This window comes from Haemaphysalis longicornis, unplaced genomic scaffold, assembly GCF_048455015.1.
Source record: "Haemaphysalis longicornis isolate Haplotype H1 unplaced genomic scaffold, Haemaphysalis longicornis Haplotype H1 scaffold_119, whole genome shotgun sequence".
Classification (NCBI taxonomy): domain Eukaryota; kingdom Metazoa; phylum Arthropoda; class Arachnida; order Ixodida; family Ixodidae; genus Haemaphysalis; species Haemaphysalis longicornis.
Window position 1 is genome coordinate 417,108 of NW_027526224.1, and position 26,075 is coordinate 443,182.

Sequence of the window (26,075 nt, forward strand, 5' to 3'; positions counted from 1 at the left end):
CACGCAAAACCACCCGAACAGAAATAAATAACAGCCAAAACGGACTTACAATGGTTAAAAACGAGGGTGTTGAAAAATATTCAACAGAAATAGCCAAAACCAACCTAAAAGGCGCAAACCTACGACAACGTACCAGAAGCGGTAGCTGAAACTGACCAAAAGGCAACGAAAATACCAGAAATCCCATTTATAATGCACAAAGATGTCATAAATAGTTAATGTTCAAATGTGACAAAACCTTGAAAATGAAATGAGGAGGAAAGGGGGAAAAAAAAAAAAAAAAAAAAAAAAAAACCGGTAACGAGCTTTGAACCTGGGTTAGGATGTTTGCTTCACCGGAGCAGAACTACTACACAACGAGACCAAGCGGCTCTGAGTGATTAAAGTGAGGGCCACAAGCATGCGGGCATAGCTTCAAACATGCCCCTAGATGGCGCTATGTGTCGCTTGGCTGTGCTGACTATGGAAAGGCCTAAACGCGTTATCTCGCAGCACGTCGCCGCCGCCGGCTACCATGTTGTTGAAAATTGTGTTTGAACCTCCCGCGCAAATGTCACGTGGTTCAGGTGTGCACGGAGTAGTAGCGTCTGTGAGAGGGAGGCAGTGAGAGCGATGGCGCCATAGCAGCACACCTCCCCCCCCTCCCCCCCTTACGATTTCGCCAGAGGCTTCAACGAGCGAGCAGGCTCAGCATGCTTTCCTCCCTCGCACCCTTTCAACACATTTTCCTCCGCTGTTTTCTTCCTGCCTTCGTTCGGTCGCGATGTCGACGCCGCCGTGCCAGTCACCAAAGCCCAGTAGTGGCCAGCAGAGTGCTTTTGTCCTAAAAACCAAACCACCCTTTAGGACAAGAATGCGCAGAATCAATCCAAGAGGGCATTTTCCAGTAAAATAAAAACCACGGGCCTTGGAAAACATTTTCGCATTGCTGGGGCTTGAACTCTGGGCATTCGCTCCAAAACCCACAATTCTACTCCTATTCTACTGAGGCCGAACAGCGGGATTTGTTTAGCAGTTTCTAAAAAAGAAAAAGGTATGCTCCAAACAAACCAGTAGAGGGTACTAGCTGCGCACATAAAGTGCTGGGGTTCCACACAAAAGAGAATGGAACGTTGCAATGAGTTACGAGCAAAGCTACGGAGCAATTTATCATGTTGCCGCCTACAGCATGTGCTTCCAAGGGTTTCCACTACATATCGGAACGGTGAAAGGCCCAATATCGCAACTCGTCTCCAAGACTTAAGACAGAGCCATACTATTTAGCCAAACCACCAGCTGGCCTGGCCACCACTAACCACTGAACCCAAGTGTGGCAAACGTTGGTATCCGGACATCCAGCTTACTTCTAATGGCATCGACCCCTCACCAGAGAAAAGCATCTGCTTCGCATACACTTTTATTGCAGAAACACAATGAGCTCAATTTCCAAGCCTAAAACTCAAGCCTTCCACATGGTAGACAGACCTGTTTAAAAACACTTCAAAACGTCAGACGAAGCTGATTATGCCTCAAGGCACAAACTTTGCACTGGAGACATCCAGTCTGCCAGGGCTACTTGAGACTTCTAAAAGCAGTGTGAACACTAAAACCTATAGAAAATAAAGCTGCAGACATAATGAACACAGCTTCCACGCAACTCGGGTAAAAGAAGAAAAAGTACGACAGCCACAGACAAGAACTACAATGCGACAACAGGAATGAAGGTCTTAAATAACAGAGCATGGGTGTCCGATTCAGAATCAAAAAGATGTCAGCATGGCGCTGGATCACAATAGTATTATATAAAGCCGCTGCCCTAAAAACAAACGAAAACCAATCTTGCTCTTTACGGTCACGTAGCACTCGTGCAGTGGGCATTCACTTGGTTGACCTTCCTTGAGTGGAACACCGGCAGTAACCCAAAAGACCTGAAGCACAAACGCTGCAGTTTCCCCATATACAGTGGTGGTCACCATACATGATCACATTAGGCATTACTGTAATCAAAGAGGCATGCAAAGCATTACTTGTAAATGTAAAAGTAACGTCGAACCTAATTTCACAGCACCATTATTTTTTTCCCGCTTTTAGAACAGCTTTTTGTACCTGTCTTGTCCCTGCACTGTCTGTGCCCAAACTGGGACATGGTGGTTGATTTAGCTTTTTGTTTTCCACTTTAAAGGAGCGATGAAGACAAAACACAAGTTTGGTTCATTCAAAAGATTGCCTCGTTAGAATCATACACTTTTAATGTAAAATTCGCTTAAATAAGCTGTATAATTAGGAAAAAAGGAAAAGGCCATGCGACCCACTCACTCATTTCCCGCAACAGAACCTATGATGTCATACCAGCCAGCTCTGCGATTGGTGGAGGCCGGCAAAAGCAAACGCAAATTAGGCACAGCTTATAAGCTTGCCGAACAGGCTATTTGCGCTTAAATTTAGGCCAAATTCTTTTTAAAGCAGTAAGAATGGTGGGACTGACAGTGGAAGTTACAAAAGTACACATTAACATAGAAGTACCGATGCGTACTGCTGTTGGTACTGCGCAAACTATGTTCGGTTTAGCTGCACAGGATTGCGAGGCTTTGGGGTAGTTTTAGACGGCACTGGCCGATTGACGCAAGCAACAGTGTCTTACGTGACCATATCTGTCGAGCGAGCACTCTGTTTCACGAAACGATTATTTTCTCCCCGAACAAAAACAAGTTAGGTTCAAATACAGTCAAAAACAAACCAGAGGCAGAAAACGGCTTGCCATGGTATGGTGGCACCATCTAGGTTCACTAACGGTAAACAAGGCTTTTCAATTGGCTGCAGAGCAGTCGGTTCCAGTGATGTCATTGCAGACCACGAAAACACACGATTTAGAGGAAAATGGAATTTTTAACGTAAATTGATTAATTTCTCAGTGAATAAAACATCATTTGCATCCGGACAAGTGCTGGGGACACTATAAAACATAAAATCTTTAGAATAAAACAAACATATTTTAAAGCCAGCCCCCAAAAATGACATGGGAGCACGACGCCATTGACATCGTACCACTAGTAATATCATGACTCAACAGTCATATAAAGCATGACAGTTTTCATTCATTCCGTTCAAAAGAAGCAAGCAAGAGAACAAATCCCGTTCCAATTTTTTTTTTCCCCGTGCAAGAGTGCTCGTATGACTGTACTGCACCTCCATGCACAAGCAAATAGATTTGCAATGACTGATGGGCTTTGCACAGCACAGGCTCTTTTCTTAATTGTATGTCTACAGCACAATCAGAGTGTTTCAGTGCAAGAGAAAAATCTTGTCATCGATCTACAACTGTTATCTGAGAGCCACGCACACGAAACCCTTCCTCCAAAACCAAGTTCCTCCCACCCACATGCCAAACACAAGACGAGCACCCTCCGCAACCTATTCAAGGACAAACCCTTTTTTCACCTCTGAGAAGGATTCAATCAGAGCCAACTAGTGACACAATGTGTGGAGGACTTGTGACCCCAAAAAAGGAGGAGGAGGAATCACTTTATTAAGCTTTAGGCTGGTTTATGGAGGCGGTGTGGCCACCGGTTGAAGGCGGCAGCGACGTTGGCAACACGGGTGACCACAAGTATCTGGACCTCTGGGTCCGAGCTGCGCAGCGCTCCCTCCCACTGCTTTTCATTAACTACGGGTGGACAGGGGTCTTGAGGACAGGCCCACATGGAGTGTAGCAGTGTGGCTAGGTTCCCGCAGAGTGGACAATTTGGCGAGGGGAATCGCGAGGGGTGAATTCAGTGCAGAAATGCTCGGCAGGCCAAGGAGTGCGTCTGCAGGAGTCGCCATAAGCGTTCCTGATCATTGGTTACCATATTTACACGATTGAAGGTCGACCCATTTTTTAAAGTTTGACAATCCAATGTTGGGGGGTCGACTTAGAATCGAAATCCAAATTTGTGCCGCTTGTAACGGCAAGAGAAATGAGAAATCAGAGGTGGTACAAGCTGGGGAAGGTGTAACACCCTCGTTTCTCTGGTTACAGTCGAAGCGTAGCGTTTACCATTGCATACATTCTAGCGTCAATAAAGCTGATGCTGACTCTGAAAGTTGGCGTTCCCGATCCGTGTACATTGTCCACCGTACCTACAGCGAGCGGCTAACCTTCCACCAGCGCGTTCGGAAATGTACTGAACGTGATATGATTGTGCCTACGTCAGCGCCGTGCATTGATTCAAGGGATTCGGTAATACTCATTTTTTTTTTTATTAAAGAAGAACAAAACGCTTCTTGAATGCGAGTAACGTACTCACGAATCAAAGGAAATCGCGACCGGCCGCTAGTGTCAGCATCCATGTTGTTTTGATATTGCGCAGCAGTGCTGCTGCCGGTAACTTCGATAAGTGTCATCTCGCAGCGAATGTGTTCTCATGATTGGGAATAAAGTTTCCCACTCAACCCACAGAGAGAGAGAGAGAGAGAGAGAGAGAGAGAGAGAGAGAGAGAGAGAGAGAGAGAGAGAGAGAGAGAGAGAGAGAGAGAGAGAGAGAGAACTTTATTACGCAATAATGCGAGAGTGGTTCCTCAGTCCAGGAGCCCATGTGCTGTCCAGGCTGCCGTAGCCCTGGTCACAAGCAGGAGCTGGTCCTCAGGTCGACAGCTGGACAGCAGTATCTCCCACTGCTCAGGGGAAGGGGACGGGTTCAGAGGCGGAAGGTCCGAGTTTTTTGTGCAGTCGAATAATATGTGTGCCAGAGTTCCTGGTTCGTGGCAGAATTTACACTTATCAGAGTAGGCATAGTTATTCCGCATGCTTATACAAAAACTGTCCTTTTTAACATCTACTGCGCGCGCCGCGAGCGTACGGCTCTTGAGGGAGCATCGATCATACATGGAAGAGCCGCCCCGCCGTATGGGGGGTATCGGTAGTTGACGGAAGAGCTTCTCCTTGTGATACGATTTTCGAGGCGGCCGCGTTGCCGCATGTTCTTGTGTCACTTCTGTGTTGTGCTGAATCGTCCCGTCTGTCACAAGTGCCCTGGGCCGCCACCCCCGAAAATGTTTTGAAAAGATTTGAAAATCTTTTGAAAAGATTTTCCGGGGGTGACGCCTGGGCCCGAAGAACTCTCTCGGCACTTGTTCACAGCAGCGTCTAAACGGCCTGCCGTGCGCTCGCTTTTCTTTCTTTCTTTCTGTTTTTTTTTTTTTTTTTGAGATGACATTTTGAGGGGGGTCGACCTACATTCGAGTCGACAAACAATTGTGTAAATACGGTAGCTAAAGGTGGGCAGGAGGGTATTGACGGCGAGCGAGGCGGTAATGCGCAGTGATATCATGGTAGGTGATTAAGTGATCCCTGGCTGACCTGGCGCCATGGTAGGGAACGAGGCTTGCACCGTCATGGATAGTAAGTCCTCGTGCTGCGTTGTGTACTGCCTCATTTCCCCCCAAGCCGATGTGCACCGGGGTCCAGATGATGTCGTCCAGATGATGTCTACCAGGGAGGTCAGGAGATTTTGAAGGAGAATTTTGGACGCCATGGGCGATATGTACCCACGGGCGATGTTTTGAATGGCCGCTTTCGAATTTGTGATTATAATTGTGGGTGACGGCTGAGTCGTTAGTGCGAGCGCTATTGCCGCCTCCTCTGCCGCTGCCGGGATGGTGGTGCGGACAGTTAGGGAGTTAACAGGGGGGTCATTTGGAGTGTTAACTGCAAGGGCAAAGGCGGCGGTACTCTGCCACATCTACATATAGGATGTCGGGTTTGATGGATAGTTTCTTGGTGAGCGCCCGCACCCGTTGCTCCCTTCTACCTCTGTGGTAGGTGGGGTGCATGTTCCTCAGAATAGGACGCACATGGAGGCACTCGCGGATGGGCTGGGGGATGGGGATAGCTAATTCAGAACAGACTGAGGCCCCAATACCAAGACTCATCAGTATATGTTGGCCAGTGGGAGTAGTTGAGAGACAACGGAGCGGATTGATATGATGCGCCTGGACCAATTCTTGGGCGGTACTATGCACCCCGAGGCACTCAAATGTGGCAGTAGATGTACTCAGAGGAATTTGTAGCACAGCTTTGTAGGCCTTTCTGACAAGACAGTTAATTTTGGTCATTTCTGCATTCGAAACACGAAGGTATGGGAGAGAATATGTTACACGACTGATGATGAAGGCCTGGATAAGCCTGATTCTCTCCGTTTCCTTAATACCATGGTGGCGTCCGGTAATTCGTCGGATGAGTCCAATTGTTTGATTAACGTGCGAGCTTAACTGCGAGATATATGTATTTAGTGTTCCTACGATTATGCTGAATGACAAGACTGAGGATTTTGAGGGTGCGCACCTCTGGGATCAAATGTACATTCAAATAAATTTTGATGCCAGGAGAATTTTTAGAGGTCGATTTGGCTGGTAAGGGGAGAAGCTCCGATTTTGTAGGAGTGCACTCCAAGCCCGCCAAATGTTTCCTCATTCACGACACGTGCACCTTGCTGTATTGCGTCTTTAATGAGTGCATCGCTACCACCAGTGACCCACAGCGTAATATCGTCCGCATACAGGCTAAAATGAAGGTGTGGAAATGTCTCAAGTTTCTTTGGGATATTAAAGGAGAGCCAAATTGAATAATAGAGGCGATAAAACGGCCCCTTGTGGAGTCCCTATGGAAGGAAGAGTTAGTGTATCAGATTGAAGGGCCATTATCTGAACGAACGCTGTATGAGATGTTAGGAAGTTATGCACGTAGGTGTACATATGCTCTCCAGGAGATATAATTTTACGCCACGCAGGATGGCGGCGTGGGTAATCCGGTCGAGTGCTTCGGCGAGATCCAGCGCCAGAATAGCAGCAATGTCGAGTAAGAATGAAGGGGTGATAATCTTGCAGGAAAGTTGTAGAAGGACGTCCTGAAAGGAGAGTCCGGTGCGGAAACCAATCGTAGAGTGTGGAAGAGCGTTGGTGGAATTGAGGCGGAGTGTGAAGCGGGCGAGAATTATGTGCTCCAGGACCTTACCAATGCATGATGTAAGAGAGATGGGTCGGAGATGACCAATGGTTAGGGGCTTTCCAGGTTACGGGATGAGCGTGACCTTAGCGTGTTTCCATTTGGAAGGGAGTGTACCGCGTTCCCAAAAATAATTGAAGTATTCCGTGAGAGCCGAGATTGAAGAATCATCAAGGTTGCGGAGCATTTTGTTGGTCACTACATCCGGCCCTGTGATCCTGAGCGGATAGCTAGAAGAGCGCTGCGCACTTCCACCTCCGTGATGACAGCCTCTAGATCATTATTGGGTGCTCCTTGATATGATGGAAGCTGCTGAGGGTCTCCTGAAGGAAGATATAAGGAGCAAACTCTATCAATTAGTTGCTATTAGTACCTGGGAACTTTTGTATGATGGCTGTGAGCTGATGACTCTGGACTCTGTTCTGTTTTAGCGCAAGCGGGGTCTAACAGGTGTCTCAAGAGGGACCACGTTCTCCTCATTCCAAGGTTGCCTTTCACGCTATTGCAAATTTCGTGCCATTGAATCTCAGCAAGTTGGCCAGAATAGTTCTCTATTTCAGTAGCAACATCACACAGAGCCTGCCCAACCAGAGCCGCCCTACCAGCCACCGAGGGGTTCGCAAAGAAGGAAGGAAGCAAGTTCCTGCGTTCTCTGCTGTTTGACCAGTACACCCTACGCCACACTGGTACAGCCATACAAACTTAGAACAAGCAGCTGGCACTGCATAAATTCACTGCTGCATGTAAGCCAGTATACCGAGTGCTAACACAAGAGCCATGCCAAGAGGCTGCAACCACAACTGCCTGTCAAGCAAGTACATTTGAGTGTAACCAAAAGCGCATTTTGTACAACATTTCCACACCCGCACTGAAAAAAGAAAGGGAAAAAAAAAAGAGGGAAAAAAGACAGCCAGGCTGCCAATGCGGCTTCAGGCTGTGACACCAAGCTCATGACGAAGATCACAGTGCATGTGTCACGAGAATGTCACTGGGAAGGGGTCAGCCAGTCTCTACAACGGAGACTGCTCCATTCTGTTTCTACCTAACGTGAACGCTCGTCGGCGTGTCACGAAAAGGACGCCTAAAGCACAGGGGTGTGCTGCTCGCTTATGCTTAGTACAATGCACTTCCTCGTCACTGGGGTTTCCGTAACTCGCCCGCAAAAGTGTGCTCCTCCCCAGGGGGGATTTTCCTAGCGGTGCCGCCACACCACTGTGAGATTCTGCACAGGCGTGCCCCCTTAGCCTAAGCACGCACGCTGCACAGAACTAGTGGCACGCCAGCATTAAAGGCAGCCAAAGTACATAGCCAGTGTACAAGCACTTCTACATCCCAAAGTTTAAATACAACGAATAGGATCCCCTGCAGGCACGCAACGCGAGCGACGCGCCGCCACGCTCAGGCAAAGCTCTCGCTGAGAAGCCTCTCCGCTTCCTTCTTGTGCGTGTGCTTGCTGCCCGTTGCTGTCGATGGGGACACTGCACGCCCGACGTACCTGCACAGGGGGGAGAGGTCAACTTGTCGGAAACTTGATTTGATTGATTGATTGTGGGGTTTAACACGCCGACGCAACGCAGGCGATGAGGCGCGCCGTAGTGGAGGACTCCGGATTAATTTTGACCACCTGGGGATCTTTATCGTGCGCCGAAATCTCGTACACACGGGCGTTTTTGCTTTTCACCTCCATCAGAAAAGCGGCCGCCGCGGCCGGGAATCGAACCCGCGACCTCGTGCTCAGCAGCGCAACGCCTTAGCCACTGAGCCACCGCGGCGGGTAACTTGTCGGAAACTAGGCGGCACCTGTTCAGAGGGGCCAGAAAGACAAAATACAACCTTGCTCCATTTCAACAGACTAGCTTTTGGTAATGCACTCAGTTCCACCCGAGCCATAAAAGAAGTTTTTTTAACCAAAAAAGAAAGCAGAAAATATGGACAAACTCAAATTTGGCACTGCAGTTTAGGCTTGTGCGAATAGTAATATTTTAATTCGAAGCGAATAGTCCTTGGGGTTGAATACTTTCAAAGTGAATTCGAATAGCTGTCAGGTATCACTGAACTTCCTGTTTCTGAGACAGAGCTTCTGGGCCTGGCGGGCCTTCACAAAAAAGTTCCACATTGGGTTGGCCCGCATTGGCCATGTCAGTTGACTGATTGAAGCAACTGATGCACACTGAAGTTCAAGCGCAGAGTGCTATCAGCACCTGCACACTGCACGGTGCCACACGGTAACCAAAAAAAAAATTGTTCGGTTATCGTTTCATTGTTTGAAACAATGAAACGGGAGCCTTGACTACCTTGACAAACATTCGCGGATAAGATGGCTACGACACAACAATGCTCTGAATGTGGCTTGGCTTGTCTTGGCTCCACATGTAGTCAAGATATAGGCCTGATGTCAAAGGCACTGCAGCTTGCCTAACGAAACCGGAACTCTCGTAGTACTTGAAATGGTTCTGATATTCGTTAACCCGAACACTTCGAAATATCGGAAATTTTGTATTCAGGTCGAAACGAATTCGAATACTGTAATATTCAGTCAAATATTCGAAGTGCTCGAATATTCGTACAAGCCTACTACAGTCATAGTGGCCAGCAATGAAAACAGTTATTAGTGTGAGCTGCATGTTGGCATTCAAGTTACACCACCAAACAGAACTAGAGGTCCGACACAATCACCCGGTCATGCTTCTTGACGGGGCTTAGATTGGTGGCTGCCAACAGCACAAACAAGATTTTGTAACGTCAGAGAAATCACAGGAAAGGGGCTGTGGAGCCACCACTGCTGCACCTGCTTTCCCTTAAAATCTCCCTTATTTCTTTGAAGTTTGCGATATAATTGGTATCTCTGTTGTCAGGTCAAAGCAGTCTTTTTATTAGTCTACAGGTACACCATACAGAATTGTCATCCCAACCAGCCCTCTACTGACTCAAGGGGGGAGGGGAGGGTGGCAATCCCAGTCCCCTCACGGTGGACGCTGTGGTGGAAAAGTGAAGAGCACAGCTCAAGGACTCGGTACGGACAATGGTGTGCCATCCTCTCCACACTGACATGGCCTATGTACGGGCAGCTTTTTCCCCCCTTTCAGATACACGGATAACACGAAACTCGCCACACAAGAAATACAAATAATTAGAGCAGTACATGTACACATGTACAGTTCAAGTTGCACATTTATATAATGAAACACTAACTAAACGGTATCACAAAGAAAGAAAAAGATGCAGTTCTTCTCTTTTACAGATAGCAAACTTAACACCTCATAGTCACAGCCATAATACGCGTCATGCAGAACCATGGCGTGTTCCCATCCCGAGAACAAATTATGGCAAGCAGCTGCTGTGTTACACTTTGCCTACGTTACTAAACTCGCATAACCAGTGATTTGCAATTCTTGTTCCCTGTTGGTCTTGCTACATATTTTGCTGTATTTCGAAACTGCGTGATGTCAGTATTTTTCGTTTCTTTAGGTGTCATGTCTTGTTATTTTGTGTTTTTTCCCTGCAGGCTGTCAGTATTTGTGTACTCCTTGGGCAGGTGTGTTTGTGTTTGCGTTGCATGCCCCTAAATACGGTGGTGCTGTGGTATTGCTAGCTAATTTTTACTTTATAAATGCGAATTTTACGCTTGCGCAGTCTAAACTACAATTTGAATGTATACTTTTTACATGACCTGTATATTAAGGGGCACGGACCCCATCAAGCAGCTTTATCGGCTTTGTGTCCATGCTCCCGGCATCTGTAAGTGTGTGGATGTAGAATAAACAGATTGATTGATTGAGTTCTTTTCGCCCATGCAGGCTATAGCTCCGTGATGGAGACATCGAAAGCTAGCACATGCAAGCATTACTTTCTTTCGCTGTCTAGTAAGATTGAATGATTGATTACGACGTTTAACGCACCAAAGCTGCACCTGGGCTACAAGACATGCCATAGTGGAGGGCTCCTGCGGATTAATTTTGACCAACTGGGAATCTTTAACGCGTCTCAAGACTCTTGAACACACAGGCGTTTTCACTTTTTTTTCGCTTTTTGCCTCCATTGGGAAAGCGGCCGGGAATCAAACCTCCAATGTCCCTGGGCTCAGAAGAACAACTTGGTCGTAGCCACTGATCCACCAGTGCGGCAGGTAACCAGTCTTCGTGCACCCACAGATGTCAAAAGAGTACGACAGTGTGCACGAAACAAGACTGCATAAGTAGTGGGCCAATATTCAAAGCGTTCAAACATACACAGCAATATTAAAATATTCTATTGTGGATTGAATCTGATACTTGTATTATAGAACTCTAAATATTTTGCAAGTAATTCCAACTTCAAAAATGAAAACAGACTCGCGACGACACTCAGTTAAACTATGTTGAAAGGGACCCTGCAACACTCTTTGAGCAGTGCAAGTAAACCTGCGCGATGTTTAGATTACACTGCCAGGAATACCTGAGCCAAATATTACACGTGCACGTGAAGTGGTGAGCGCACAAATCGCTGTGAAAGACGCGGAAAAACCAACCGCACTTTCTTTAATTTCTGCATGGAGGGTTTTCTGCTCACGAAAACGCGCCGCGCTTGCCAAAGGCGCACTGACGCCGCCGCATACTGCGCGCGGCGCGGCAAGCGGGGGCAAAATGGCGGCGTCACCGACCGCGAAGTGGTGCGGGTAGCTCGACCAACCGCTTCTGACCGCTATTTAACGGGAAATGCAGGTCTTAGAATCCCGAAATTTGGCCAAAAAAATTGATTTTTTGAAATCGCCATATTCGGAAAGTAGAGCTATTTTTCTCCCGGTTAGCAAAATATCCAGACTCAGGAGTACGTATTTGAGCCATAATATCAATTTACAGCACCGACGACCACTAAAATCAGCCAAGGTTCGACGCGAAAATAGCATTTTTTCGACGACTCGCTGCTCGGGTTCTACATGCGCCACGGCGTCCATCTTAGTCTCATTCGAAAGCGCGTCTTTTCGTCTGCTCGGCACTCTCATCACAGTGCAACGGCTCATGTACTCGTCTATACGATGATCGGCAAAAGTCCCGCGCGGCGTAAAAATTAAGTAAATATGTCTATCGATAACCTAAAGGAAGAACGAACAATATAGGGACCGGAACCTGGAGTTTGCCGCGCGACACTAGCGCCATTTTTTTCCCGTAGTGGCGGAAAACGGAAGTTATGGACTAAAAAAAAAAAAAAAAAAGAACGTGCCGCAGCTGTGAGCGCGATGCCCACAGCTGCGGCACGTTATTTTTTTTTTAAGCGTGAGCGCTTTTTTTGCTTGCCGCGAGTGTTTCCCGAGGCAGTAGGGCTCGAACGTTAATTACCTCATTTATGTTAATTAATTAATTATTGATTAGTCAGATTGGGTAAAAAGTCAAAGTGATGTCAATAGGGGTTGTGAGGTATCAAATTAAAGGTCTCGATTAGTGGAATCACGTGGTAATAGTCATGAGGTAATCACGTAAGTCATAGATTGGGTTAAAAGTAAAAGTGATGCGACTAGGGCTTGTGAGGTATCAAAATAAAGGTCTCGATTAGGGGAATCACGAGGGAGAAATTAAAAACTGCTTACTGGTTATGGTCACGAGATAGTCACGTGAGTCACGAATTGGGTTAAAAGTCAAAGTGGTGTCACTAGGGCGTGTGGGGTATCAAATTAAAGGTCTCTATGAGGGGAATCACGGGGGACAAATTACAAATTGCGTCCTGGTCATAGTCATGAGACAGTCATGTGAGTCATGGATTGGGTTAACGTTCAATGTGAGGCCACTAGGGCTTCTGAGGTATCAAATTAAAGGTCTTAATGAGTGGAATCGTGTGGGATAAGTTAAACATTGCTTCCTTGTCATAGTCATGAGACAGGCATGGAGTCATGGATTGGGTTAAAAGTCAAAGTGATGCCACCAGGGCTTGTGCGGTATCAAATTAAAGGCCTCGATTAGAGGAATCGCGTGGGACAAGTTAAAAATTGCTTCCTGGTCATAGTCATGAGACAGTCATGTGAGTCATGGATTGGGTTAAAAGTCAAAGTGGTGGGACTAGGGCTTGTGAGGTATCAAATTAAAGGTCTCGATGAGTGGAATCGCGTGGGACAAGTTAAAAATTGCTTCCTGGTCATAGTCATGAGATAGTCATGTGAGTCATACATTGGGTTAAAAGTCAAAGTGGTGCCACTAGGGCTTGTGAGGTATCAAATTAAAGGTCTCGCTGAGTAGAATAATGGGGGACAAGTTAAAAATTGCTTCCTGGTCATAGTCATGAGATAGTCATGTGAGTCATACATTGGGTTAAAAGTCAAAATGGTGCCACTAGGGGTTGTGAGGTATCAAATTGAAGGTCTTAATGAGTGGAATCGCGTGGGACAAGTTAAAAATTGCTTCCTGGTCATAGTCATGAGACAGTCATGTGAGTCATGGATTAGGTTAAAAGTCAATGTGAGACTAATAGGGCTTGTGAGGTATCAAATTAAAGGGCTCGATGAGTGGAATCATGTGGGACAAGTTAAAAATTGCTTCCTGGTCATAGTCATGAGACAGTCATGTGAGTCATGGATTAGGTTAAAAGTCAAAATGGTGCCACTAGGGCTTGTGAGGTATCAAATTAAAGGTCTCGATGAGTGGAATCATGGGGAACAAAGTAAAATTCGCTTCGTGGTCATAGTAATGAGACAGTCATGTGAGTCATGGATTAGTTTAAAAGGCAATGTGAGGTCACTAGGGCTTGTGAGGTATCAAATTAAAGGTCTTAACGAGTGGAATCACGTGGGACAAGTTAAAAATTGCTTCCTGGTCATAGTCATGAGATAGTCATGTGAGTCATACATTGGGTTAAAAGTCACAGTGGTGCCACTAGGGCTTGTGAGGTATCAAATTAAAGGTCTCGCTGAGTAGAATAATGGGGGACAAGTTAAAAATTGCTTCCTGGTCATAGTCATGAGACAGTCATGTGAGTCATGGATTAGGTTAAAAGTCAATGTGAGGCCAATGGGGCTTGTGAGGTATCAAATTAAAGGTCTCGATGAAAGGAATAGCGTGGGACAAGTTAAAAATTGCTTCCTGGTCATAGTCATGAGATAGTCATGTGAGACATAAATTGGGTTAAAAGTCAAAGTGGTGCCACTAGGGCTTGTGAGGTATCAAATTAAAGGTCTCGCTGAGTAGAATAATGGGGGACAAGTTAAAAATTGCTTCCTGGTCATAGTCATGAGACAGTCATGTGAGTCATGGATTAGGTTAAAAGTCAATGTGAGGCCAATAGGGCTTGTGAGGTATCAAATTAAAGGTCTCGATGAAAGGAATCGCGTGGGACAAGTTAAAAATTGCTTCCTGGTCATAGTCATGAGACAGTCATGTGAGTCATGCATTAGGTTAAAAGTCAAAGTGATGCCACCAGGGCTTGTGAGGTATCAAATTAAAGGCCTCCATTAGGGGAATCACGTGGGAGAAATTAAAAATTGCCTTCTTGTTATAGTCATGAGACAGTCACGTGAGTCACAAATTGGGTAAAAGTCAAAGTGGTGCCACTAGGGCTCGTGAGGTATCAAAATAAAGGTCTCGATGAGGGGAATCATGGACAAATTAGAAATTGCATCCTGGTTATAGTCACGAGCTAGTCACGTGAGTTATAGATTGGGTTAAAAGTGAAAGTGGTGCCACTAGGGCTTCTGAGGTATCAAATTAAAAGTGTCGATTAGGAGAATTACGTGGGACAAATTAAATATTGCTTCCTGGTTATATTCATGGGATAGTGACGTGAGTCATAGATTGGGGTAAAAGTCGAAGTGATGCCCTAGCGCTTGTTATCGCCCTCCCGAATGTAAAAAGCAAGTTGCACATTCGAGATGGGGGCTGATGGGGTGGCGAAAAGTGTGCTAGGAATGTGTGTTCGCGCTGGTAGTGAAAGCGACAATAGCATATCTGCACAAGATCCCGGCATCCCAAAGTCTAAAGTCGGCCATGAGTCGTTCGGGGAAAATTCGTTTTTTAAGCTCGCCGCGAGCAGACTTGTTCAGTTTGTGCTTCCTTCAAGCTCCCCTATTCTAAGGGAAGATTTTGTGCGTCTTCAATATTACTGGGGACTTTCTGACCTGTTTCGGAATGAGAACAGAATGAGCTCTGCATGCTGAGTGGTCGACGCAGCTCCGGTGGTTCCGAATAGGACGTTATCTACCGGGGCCCGATCGCGAAAGGAAGCCACATCTCTTACCGCACATTGGGCAGGGGTCGTTTGCTTTCGCGAAAAAAAAAGGCTGTTTGGGTGTATTTTCACAAGCAATAAACACCTTTTCCTGATTTAGCGTCGAGAAAACTATAAAGGAATGCTACCAACAAATGTTTTGAAAAGCTCTTCAGCAGCCCTTTAAAAGCATGTCGAGCTTTTAATATGTTTGGAATCGTGTTTTTTGTATTTCCGATATTTTTCTAAAAAAACATGAAAAGAAAATTTTTTTCACGCCCTTCACTATTTGATGGAAATTACAACTCTACTGTGGTGGCATCTCCTTGCAATTCGAAATGAAGCTTTTGTCTTATATATAAAAAATAAGTATATTCATTTGTTTTGTTTGTTTATTGCTACTTTGTTACTTGTGGCTGATATGCCATGTGAAGCAACGTACGTAGCACCAACACAATAATGTGCCAGGATGGTAAACATATCTATGGTGCTTTACTTTTTTATGGTAGTAAACAAATATACACATGACGAACCAGCGCGCTTCGGAAGCCTTTTACATCCCCTGGCAGTCTTACAGCAGTAACTGAAAATAGCACCCGCTGCAGTGGCTCAGTTATGCTGCTGAGCCCAAGGACGCGGGTATGATCCCGTTCGCGATCTCTGCTTTTCTTATGGAGGAGAAAAAAAGGCGATCGTATGTCGAGATTTCGTCGCGCGTTAAAGGTGCGCAGGTGCTCAAAAGTAATCCAGAGCCCTAGTGGCCCAGGTGCACAGCCGCGGCGCGTAAACTCTCATAACTTGAATTTAAAAAGGCCCTATATCTCCGTCCTTTGCTGCAAATGCCATCGAAAGACAGTAGTCGTCTGCCATCCGAGCCTGTAAAACCCCCTTGTGTCCCCCCCACCCTGGTCTCTTCCACTCCCCCTCCACCACCATAGATGCAGTCGAAGTTTGCTCAATTTGATCCTACTCTCCTGCGTTCGCTGCATCTGTTCAGAGCTCTTTTTTCTATGGCTCTTTGGCGCGAATTAACAGCCCCCCAAAAAAGCAACACACAGCGCCTCAAGAAAGCAAGCAGTGCTTGCTCCAAAGTAGTGGATAGGGAGCGTCGTGCTGCTAGGGGGAAAAGAAACTCGAGCCACCGTCGGGAAAAGAGTTGTCAATCATGAAGCTGAGGAATTTGAAAGGCCTGTGAAGTAAAAATATAATATTTTCCAGCAGTCCCATGATGGCACCTGATTGCAGCGCCAGAATTTCCTGTAGTGAAATTTTTATAAACGACTTCATGCTCTAAAGAGTATGTTGCAAGCCACCGACAGAACGAGTAATGCCAGTCACGTGATGCGCCGTCCAGAATGACTGTCCCCAAGAATACTCGTGGCGACGTCACCCACTTCTTAGGGAATGCGCGGCGCAACAGCGCCATGATGCGCCCTGCAAGACGTTTCGAGGGGTTACTCTTTTAACGTGACAGCACTATACTGTCTTTTCTGCTCCTTAAAAGTGTAATGAATAAATCGACGTGCATGTATTCCAATATACAGATACCGGTTTGTGTCGTCTCGGTACAACTATTCACAACTATCTGAACACTGGCACCACGATTTGTAAACTATTCCACCATAAAAATAAGGAAAGTTTAGGAGAGGCTGTGACCACCTCTTTCGTGCAACCGGTAACGCCATCTTAGGAGTGTTCACTTGTTCTTGTATTTTGAGCCCATTCTCCCTTTGGTTCTCCTTAAGGGGGCACACGGGTCTTTGGGACCGAAAAAGTGCCAAAAAATGCACTTTTCATAAGCATCATTTTTGAAATGTTCAGGTCTTTTTCTCCCGGTTTGCGAAGTTTTTCCTCCGAAAAGTCGGTACTTGAGCAGTAACAGCAACTTATAAAAGCCCTACAAGGCCGATTCTTCGAGATTCCGACGCCAAAATAACTATTTTTCTATAATTCCTCACTGCTGCGCAACGGGCGGTATCGCAGCGATCTCGGTCTCGTTTGAAAGAGCGAACTTCGGTCTTCAATTTCCCGCCACTGCGGTTCCTGCCCGCTCAGTCGTAGAGTGGGAAACACGCGCCAAAAAAAGCAAAAATGCGCGTTCCTATTCGCCGGCGAGCGCACGTGACTAGACAGCGCGATGCGATTGGCCGAAGGCGGCGTCTGTCGTCTGCTCCATGCCGTTGTCGGCACAATCAGGCGCCATATTGTTCGGGCTCTGACTACGACCTTTGCGATGTGGAAGGCCGGAAGAAAATCCCGCACGAAGAACCCGTATGGCAAAAAGAGAAAGAAATCCAACCTCGAGAATCTCAGAGGCCGCTCCACACCAGCGAGGAGCGATGAAGGAGATAGCGACCGACCTTCCGTGGTTGGCGACGACGCGCTTGTCAACGTAGGCCTAGCGCCTCCGCCGACCGCTCATAACGCCTCCGGCAGCGGCCGCATCCGTCTCGATACAGCAATGTTGCACCCGTTACAAGTGGCAGAGGTGCGTCAAAACGCGGAAAACAAGCTGCACGAGCTTTCTTCAACTGGAGCTACACAACGGAAGTGCAGCCTGTTGGGCGACCCTGACAACGCCGCAGCCACGCCGCTGGACGAAACAAGGTTCGTGATCGTCAGTTTGACCCAGCTGAACGAACTGATGCGCGCAGTGAAATGCAAGTTGTGCTCCGGTGATGTGGAAATCGGCAAGGAGGACAGGGAGTACGGCCTCGCCGTAAAGCTAGTGCTCAAGTGCGCGAACTGCGGCGACGTGTCGACGGCGTGGAGCTCGCCGCGCGTTGACGGCGAGAGCAAGGCGAAGCCGTTTGCCATCAATGTTTTGGGCGCGCGCGCCATGCAGTCGACTGGAAAGCAGCAAACGGCGTTCAACGACGTGTTTTCGTCGATGAACATTTCTTCGTGCGGCCTGCACAACAAAACGTGGCAGAGCTACGTGAAGACTAAACTGACGCCCGCAGCTGTTCGCGCATCGCGGAAGGTGACTGCAGATTGCGCACGATCAGTTCGGCAACTGTACGCTCAGCTCGACCTTGCAAACCCGGGCAACATCGCCGTGTCGTACGACGGCTCCTGGATGACGAGGGGACACTCGTCGCACATCGGAGTCGGCACGGTCATCGAGTTATTCACGGGCCTCGTGCTCGATTATGTCGTGCTCTCCAATTTTATTGCCGGCTGCGAGCGGGCGCCCAAAGAGAGTGACCCTGCCTACGAAGAGTGGAAGGCGAAGCACCTCTGCCAGAGAAACACCACCAAAAAAGCTGGGGAAATGGAAGTGGAGGCTGCCCTCATTCTCTTTCAGAGGTCGTGGGAGCGTCATAAGCTCAGGTACACCACAGTGGTTTCGGATGGTGACTGTCGCACCTACCTCGCTTTGAGGGATGCAGATGTTTATGGTTTCATTAAGATCCTCAAAGAGGAGTGCGTGAACCACGTGCAGAAGAGAATGGGCACTCAACTGCGCAACCTCCCAAAGCAGAGGCCAGCTGGCTCAGAGAGCCTCAGTGGTAGGGGGCGGCTGACTGGCGACCTGATCAACAAGCTGACGTCCTACTATGGCTGGGCTATCAAGTCCCACAAAGGGGACGTGCCAGCCATGCACAAGGCTGTGATGGCCACGTACTATCACGTGACATCCAATGATGCAGTGTCGAACCACAGCCTCTGCCCCACTGGTCCTGACTCGTGGTGCCGCCATAACGCTGCCAAGGCCAAAGGGGAGCCAGCCCCCAAGCACCGCTACAACCTGCCCCCCCACGTCTGCGAGGCCTTGCTTCCTGTGTATGAACGGCTGGCGGACCACAAGCTGCTTGAGCGGTGCCAGCGCGGCAAGACGCAAAACAGCAATGAGAGTCTTCACTCAGTGATATGGTCGCTGGCTCCCAAGGAGCGCCACGCATCGCTTCACAGTGTGGAAGCTGCGGTCGCAGAAGCTGTGATGCGATTCAATGCCGGAAGCCAGTTGGCATCATCAAAGATCCTGCAGGAGCTCAACATGACCGTTGGCGCACTAAGCAGCACACGCATGGCCAAAAAGGACCGCCGGCGAACCAAGGACTCTTCCCGCAGGCGGACATCCGCAGAAAATGTGCAGCGGACCCTCAAGAAGAGGCACCTCGGTGGTGCCAGCAGTCAAGATGACTATGCTGCGGGGGCCTACTAGTTGTTTCGTGCAAAAAAAGTACTCCACCTTCTACTGTTTGCATTAAACATAGCACCGCTACGTTTTTTGCTATTTTCTCAAAATGCATATTTTTGACGTATAGGAACTTCTCGAGAGGCATACCTCAGCACGTAGTGCAGCTAGAATGATAATTTTTCTTTCAGCAGGAAGCTGAATGTTTAAACCATGTGGTATGGGAAGCAGATTTTGCATTTTGTGTTTCAGTAATTGTTTAATTAGCATTATTTTTAATTGGTTAGCAGCAGTCCTTCGAACCTAAAAGTAAGAATTGATGGAAACTTGTATGTGATTGTAAAACAAAAAAACTGCTTCCCATACAACCTTCTACACAACTTCTAGTATCTATTCATGCCTTGCTTGTAATTTTTTATTGATTAGTTTTTTTTCCATTGTTCTCAAGAACAATCAAGAAAGATTTCTAATTATCTCGAAAACTAAATGTGTTACATCAAAACTAATTGGATATTTGAAATCAGCTAAAAAATCTGAACAAGCCCATAAAGTTTCATGAAAATTGGTTGGAAAACAAAAAAAAAAGTTTCAAAGACCAGTGTGCCCCCTTAAGTCGCTTCTCGCTTCGTCTTCTCCAACTGTGCCTCTGAACCTGTGGAAGCAATTTTGTAGCTTCGGCAGCAACGAAAATTGATCACTTGGATTGTTTCAGCTTGTCCCGCAAAACGACATATTGCCGCACTAGCGACGCCGCAGCTGCGAATTCGTTTGTCAATTCGCACCATATAGAGCGGGCTTATGGCACCCTACTTGCATTTACGCTTAGGGCAATAGATCCATTTTTGCCACAAGTGTGGTTCCAGAACATGAATACTCATCCGCCCACTTTCATTCCAATACCGTATCAATTCGAGGCGCAGACAAAGAAGTGGCTATGATTATCATTGTAACGATCGCCCTTCTGCAGCTCCGCTAGACATCTTGTACCTCATCACATAACTTAGCTTTGAGGCTCACTTCATTCGACTGTTACAGTATATATGCCCAAATCCGAGTAACGGTTTTTGCAGTGGCTCAGAAAAATCAGCCCGCATTTAGAACGATCCCCGTACAAATATTTTCCGGGGTGGGTTGACAGCAACACATGTGAAGTTCCCACTGCGTTCCCTCCTCACCCTTGTGTTACTTCACCATCGCACCCCGCTTGGGCCAACTACATTATGCAACCGGCCAGCGCGGACGGTGTGCAAGCCGTGTATTGGCACGAGGTGTTCTGCGAAGGCCGCATTACCTTGGTTACACAAGCGGCTGCCATAGAAATGCTGCACCTTATCAATATTATTTTATTTTATGAGCAATAATATGGATTACGATCGAAACTGTGTAGCATATGTTATACAACTCCCAGACGGCAGATCAAATTATCTTTCGAGCGAATGACATTTGCTTTATGTCAATGTTTCAGCGTACACGACAACACCGAAGGACGTTTGAGATGAATGATATTTAGCGGCGAACCGTGGTTCGGGAGCTCATTCAGCGGCGAATAGAGTGGCCTCGACAGCAGTGCCGCATCAACAGTGAAGAAAGTTCACTAATACACCAAAAAATACGGTTTCTAAAAAGTGTCAGCAAACATATTTCCCCTTCATATTGTGTTTAAAATAAAGAAAGGCAAACAAGTACTATGTAAAGATAAAATCGCGCCCACAATGTGCGCTGTACCCTAATACGGATTCTTCGCGGACTTATGTCGGCTTGTAATATCAACTGATGTCACCTAAACTGGTGATCTTTCTAACTTTATTTAAAGATATTCCTTCGTTATCTTTTCAAAAAATAGATTGTATGAAAACATCCTAGATGGAGACCTTTCATTTGATCTCCCCCAAGCCCCAGTAGCGTCACACTCACGTTTAACCCAACCTATGACTCACGTGACTATCTCATGAGTATAACTAGGAAGCAATTTTTAATTTGTCACATGTGATTCCCCTCATCGAGACCTTTAATTTGATACCTCACAACCCCTACTGGCACCACTTTGACTTTTAAACCAATTTGTGACTAACGTTACCATCTCATGACTATAACCAGTAAGCGACTTTTAATTTGTCCATGATTCCCCTCATCGAGGCCTTTATTTTGATACCTCACGAGCCCTAGTGGAACCACTTTGACTTTTACCCAATTTGTGACTCACGTGACTATCTCATGACTATAACAAGAAAGCAATTTTTAATTTGTCCCACGTGATTCCCCTCATCGAGACCTTTAATTTGATACCTCACAAGCCCTAGTGGCACCACTTTGACTTTTAACCCAATCTATGAATCATATGACTGTCTCATGACTATGACCAGGAAACAATTTTTAACTTGTTCCACGTGATTCCACTCATTAAGAGCTTTAATTTGATACCTCACAAGCCCTAGTGACCTCACATTGCCTTTTAACCTAATCCATGACTCACATGACTGTCTCATGACTATGACCAGGAAGCGAATTTTACTTTGTGCCCCATGATTCCACTAATCGAGACCTTTAATTTGATACCTCACAAGCCCTAGTGGCACCATTTTGACTTTTAACCCAATCTATGACTCATATGACTGTCTCATGACTATGACCAGGAAGCAATTTTTAACTTGTCCCACGCGATTCCACTCATTAAGACCTTTAATTTGATACCTCACAACCCGTAGTGGCCTCACATTGACTTTTAACCTAATCCATGACTCACATGACTGTCTCATGACTATGACCAGGAAGCAATTTTTAACTTGTCCCACGCGATTCCACTCATTGAGACCTTTAATTTGATACCCCACAAGCCCTAGTGGCACCACTGTGACTTTTAACCCAATCTATGACTCACATGACTGCTCATGACTATGACCAGGAAGCAATTTTTAACTTGTCACACGCGATTCCACTCATTAAGACCTTTAATTTGATACCTCACAAGCCCTAGTGGCCTCACATTGACTGTTAACCCAATCAATGACTCACATGACTGTCTCATGACTATGACCAGGAAGCGAATTTTACTTTGTGCCCCATGATTCCCCTAATCGAGACCTTTAATTCGATACCCCACAAGCCCTAGTGGCACCACTTTGACTTTTAACCCAATCTATGACTCACATGACTGTCTCATGACTATGACCAGGAAGCAATTTTTAACTTGTCCCACATGATTCCACTCATTAAGACCTTTAATTTGATACCTCACAACCCCTAGTGGCACCATTTTGACTTTTAACCTAATCCATGACTCACATGACTGTCTCATGACTATGACCAGGAAGCAATTTTTAACTTGTCCCCCATTATTCTACTCAGCGAGACCTTTAATTTGATACCTCACAAGCCCTAGTGGCACCACTTTGACTTTTACCCAATTTGTGACTCACGTGACTATCTCATGACTATGACCAGGAAACAATTTTTAACTTGTTCCACGCGATTCCACTCATCGAGACCTTTAATTTGATACCTCACAAGCCCTAGTGACCTCACATTGCCTTTTAACCCAATCTATGACTCACATGACTGTCTCATGACTATGACCAGGAAGCAATTTTTAACTTGTCCCACGCGATTCCACTCATTAAGACCTTTAATTTGATACCTCACAACCCGTAGTGGCCTCACATTGACTTTTAACCTAATCCATGACTCACATGACTGTCTCATGACTATGACCAGGAAGCAATTTTTAACTTGTCCCACGCGATTCCACTCATTGAGACCTTTAATTTGATACCCCACAAGCCCTAGTGGCACCACTGTGACTTTTAACCCAATCTATGACTCACATGACTGTCTCATGACTATGACCAGGAAGCAATTTTTAACTTGTCACACGCGATTCCACTCATTAAGACCTTTAATTTGATACCTCACAAGCCCTAGTGGCCTCACATTGACTGTTAACCCAATCAATGACTCACATGACTGTCTCATGAATATGACCAGGAAGCGAATTTTACTTTGTGCCCCATGATTCCCCTAATCGAGACCTTTAATTCGATACCCCACAAGCCCTGGTGGCACCACTTTGACTTTTAACCCAATCTATGACTCACATGACTATCTCATGACTATGACCAGGAAGCAATTTTTAACTTGTCCCACGTGATTCCACTCATTAAGACCTTCAATTTGATACCTCACATGCCCTAATGACATCAATTTAACTTTACCCAGGCAATGACCACTCATTAATTAATTAACCAAATTTTACGTAATTAAAATGAACGCGCGTCGCCCAGACCCAGTTTCTGGCAAAAAATGTGCGTGTCACGTGACCAACATCATCACGGTAACGAGCGGTTGCACTTTTAAACTGCACGTAAACACGGTGCTCCACATTCACACGCCAGGAAATACCCAGTTCAGTTTTGCGATTTTCTTCCGCTGGTGGCGCTGTTGAACGGCGCCAGCAGCGCCACCTGTCCCACGTTCGGGCCCCTCGTGTCTGACGACGACTTATCGCGAGAACCGCGCCGAGACGGAAGTAGGCTTAGCGCCCCCGCGGGCTGCAGAGACGATAGCGTTAGCGATATGATTAAGCCTGCGGGTGCACTAAGGTGCGTTTATCTTTCAATCAGTAACAAATAGAAAGAAAAATGATAAAGTGGAGGATGCCACATGCTGATGTCTCAAGAAAGGTGTGTTCATTCTGTTATCAACGGTGCTGCGGTGGGTTGGCCTGCACTCCGGCGCGCTTCCTCATCGGCAGGTTACCATATAGATGAGCGATTTGAGAATGATAAAGGCTGGCACTGTGCACAATGTGCGTTGGTGACGTCATATACAAGTAGATTAAACCGAAAATGTTATCTCACCTAGCCAAGCGCATGCACTTTACAGAACAGTGGGGTGTATTCCGTTACCAGCACCTTCGTTGCAACTCATTTCACGCTATGCAAATCTGATTTGATTGCTACAAATGAAGCAGTAATATAACAAAATAAACGTTTACAGATGTGGTGCACGATTGGCACCTCAGTCTTGGTCGCCATAGAGTGACGGCGCGCTGCCAACAGCGTAAAAATTAAAGCAACGTTCTGGCTTTGTTTTTGTTCAGTTTTTCTGCCAAGTGCCATCTGTATACAAAAAATTTCATAATTTTCCCATCAACTGATTTAAGCAAACTTGGTATGCTCGTGTTGAGCGAAAAGAGCTACCTTCTAAAGCATTTATTTTTTTCACATGCTCAATAGATAAAACTGTCACTTGTAGTAAAACTTCAACTGCGATTTTCTCAGCTTCCCTTTTTTTGCATATGTACTTAGCCTTACAGAAGTTTTCAGGTTGTTTTTATCAAAGGATTTCTATAAACATTATACTGTTGAATTCGGGATGAAATGAACTGCATGCTGATGCTATTTTAATTGGTTCAATGTGCCTCAAATAAATGTTATGAGTAATAGTTAGAGCTCATTAAGTTTTCAGAAAACTGTGCTTGGCATAATTAGGCAAATTCTATCCCATCAGCTATCTTTACAGGAATATAAATAGCATCAGCATGCATGGCAGGTCTTAAGCTACACATCCATACCATTTATTTTTGAAAATTTTGAATGAAAAGTCCCTTAACGGCACATAAGAAATTACTTAATTAGGCTCCAGTATTTTTTTTTGTAATTCGTAAACACTTGTGCCACACGAAAACTAATTACATATTTGAAATGAGGAAAACAAAACACATATGCACAGTGATTTTCATTATCATAGCCCAATTAATAAAAAAGTTCATTTCAAGACCCTCGTCTCCCCTTAAAGGGGTCCTGAAATACCTTCCGCCGATGCGTGGATGTACATGTAACCAAATAAAGCAATGTATTAGCAATCTCCTCCCGCAAGAATTTTGTTGAAGCGATGAGTATTAGCTGAGAAATCGGAAATCAAAAACCGCGCATTATCGTCGCTCCGCGTTTCCTCCTCCTTTCAACGTACTCTCCGCTGTTGACGGCGAGCGAGCCTTCCCTCCCATGATGCTGCGCTCCCCGGCGGTGACGTACTTCCGCTATTGCGCTGCTCACACAGCCGTCTGCTACGGGCAAGCTTTGTTGACACCATGAATCTCGCACTCCGCTCAAGGCTGGAAAAGCGAACGAAAAATCTGGCCCCATGTGTGCGGCGGCCTGGCCTTGCCCTTTCGCGGTGTACGTTGCTGCAGAACTTTGCTATCGGCGGCACGCGACTTATTATCGGCGGCGAACTCGCAGCCGCACGGGGAGGATCCTGCACTCGCTCCCTTGGATGCACAGCGCACTGTTTATCCAAAAAGCGCCGTATCAGATGTGGCCCCGCTGGTGCCGGGTCTTATTTTGTGGCGGTGGTAATTCCTGACGGCGGCATGTGAAAAACACATTTTAAACCGCTACAGAACCCGTGCACAAAACTCCAGTTCAGCTTGGGGCGACGCGTGGTGGAGAGCGGCAACGTTGGCAAAACATGCTCCACCGCGGCTCTGAGCTTTCTAGCGCTGGAGCGAGCACCATTTCTTTGACAATATCAAACATAGGTTGCCCTGGCAACAAGGCACAAACCGCTCTAGAAGTCAGTTACGGTTGCGTGATCCCGGTTCAGCTTGGGGCCCCACCTCACGGCATATGGGCACTGCAAGCATACTACTCACTCCTATTTGGAAGTGCGAGATGCGTGTGGCATTACAGGAGGCGACGGTGTGTGTGTTGTGGACGCCTTTGTTTCGCGATGAAATGCAACGTTGTGCTTCTGCGGGTAGATAGTGCTTCCCATGGTCTGGATTATCTTTCTCAAGCGGCGTACGAC

At 46.4% G+C, this 26,075-nt stretch overlaps 1 protein-coding gene across 1 annotated transcript in view; it reads right to left on the minus strand.

The window, feature by feature from the left end:
- Positions 1–1,380: 1,380 nt before the first annotated feature.
- LOC144161511 (2-oxoglutarate dehydrogenase complex component E1-like) overlaps positions 1,381–26,075 on the minus strand; it is a 203,376-nt gene continuing 178,681 nt past the window's right edge. The window contains exon 22 of the mRNA XM_077692173.1: positions 1,381–8,456. Within this exon, the coding sequence (XP_077548299.1) occupies positions 8,360–8,456 (97 nt within the window). The 3' untranslated portion in view covers positions 1,381–8,359. The remainder of the gene's footprint in view (positions 8,457–26,075) is intronic.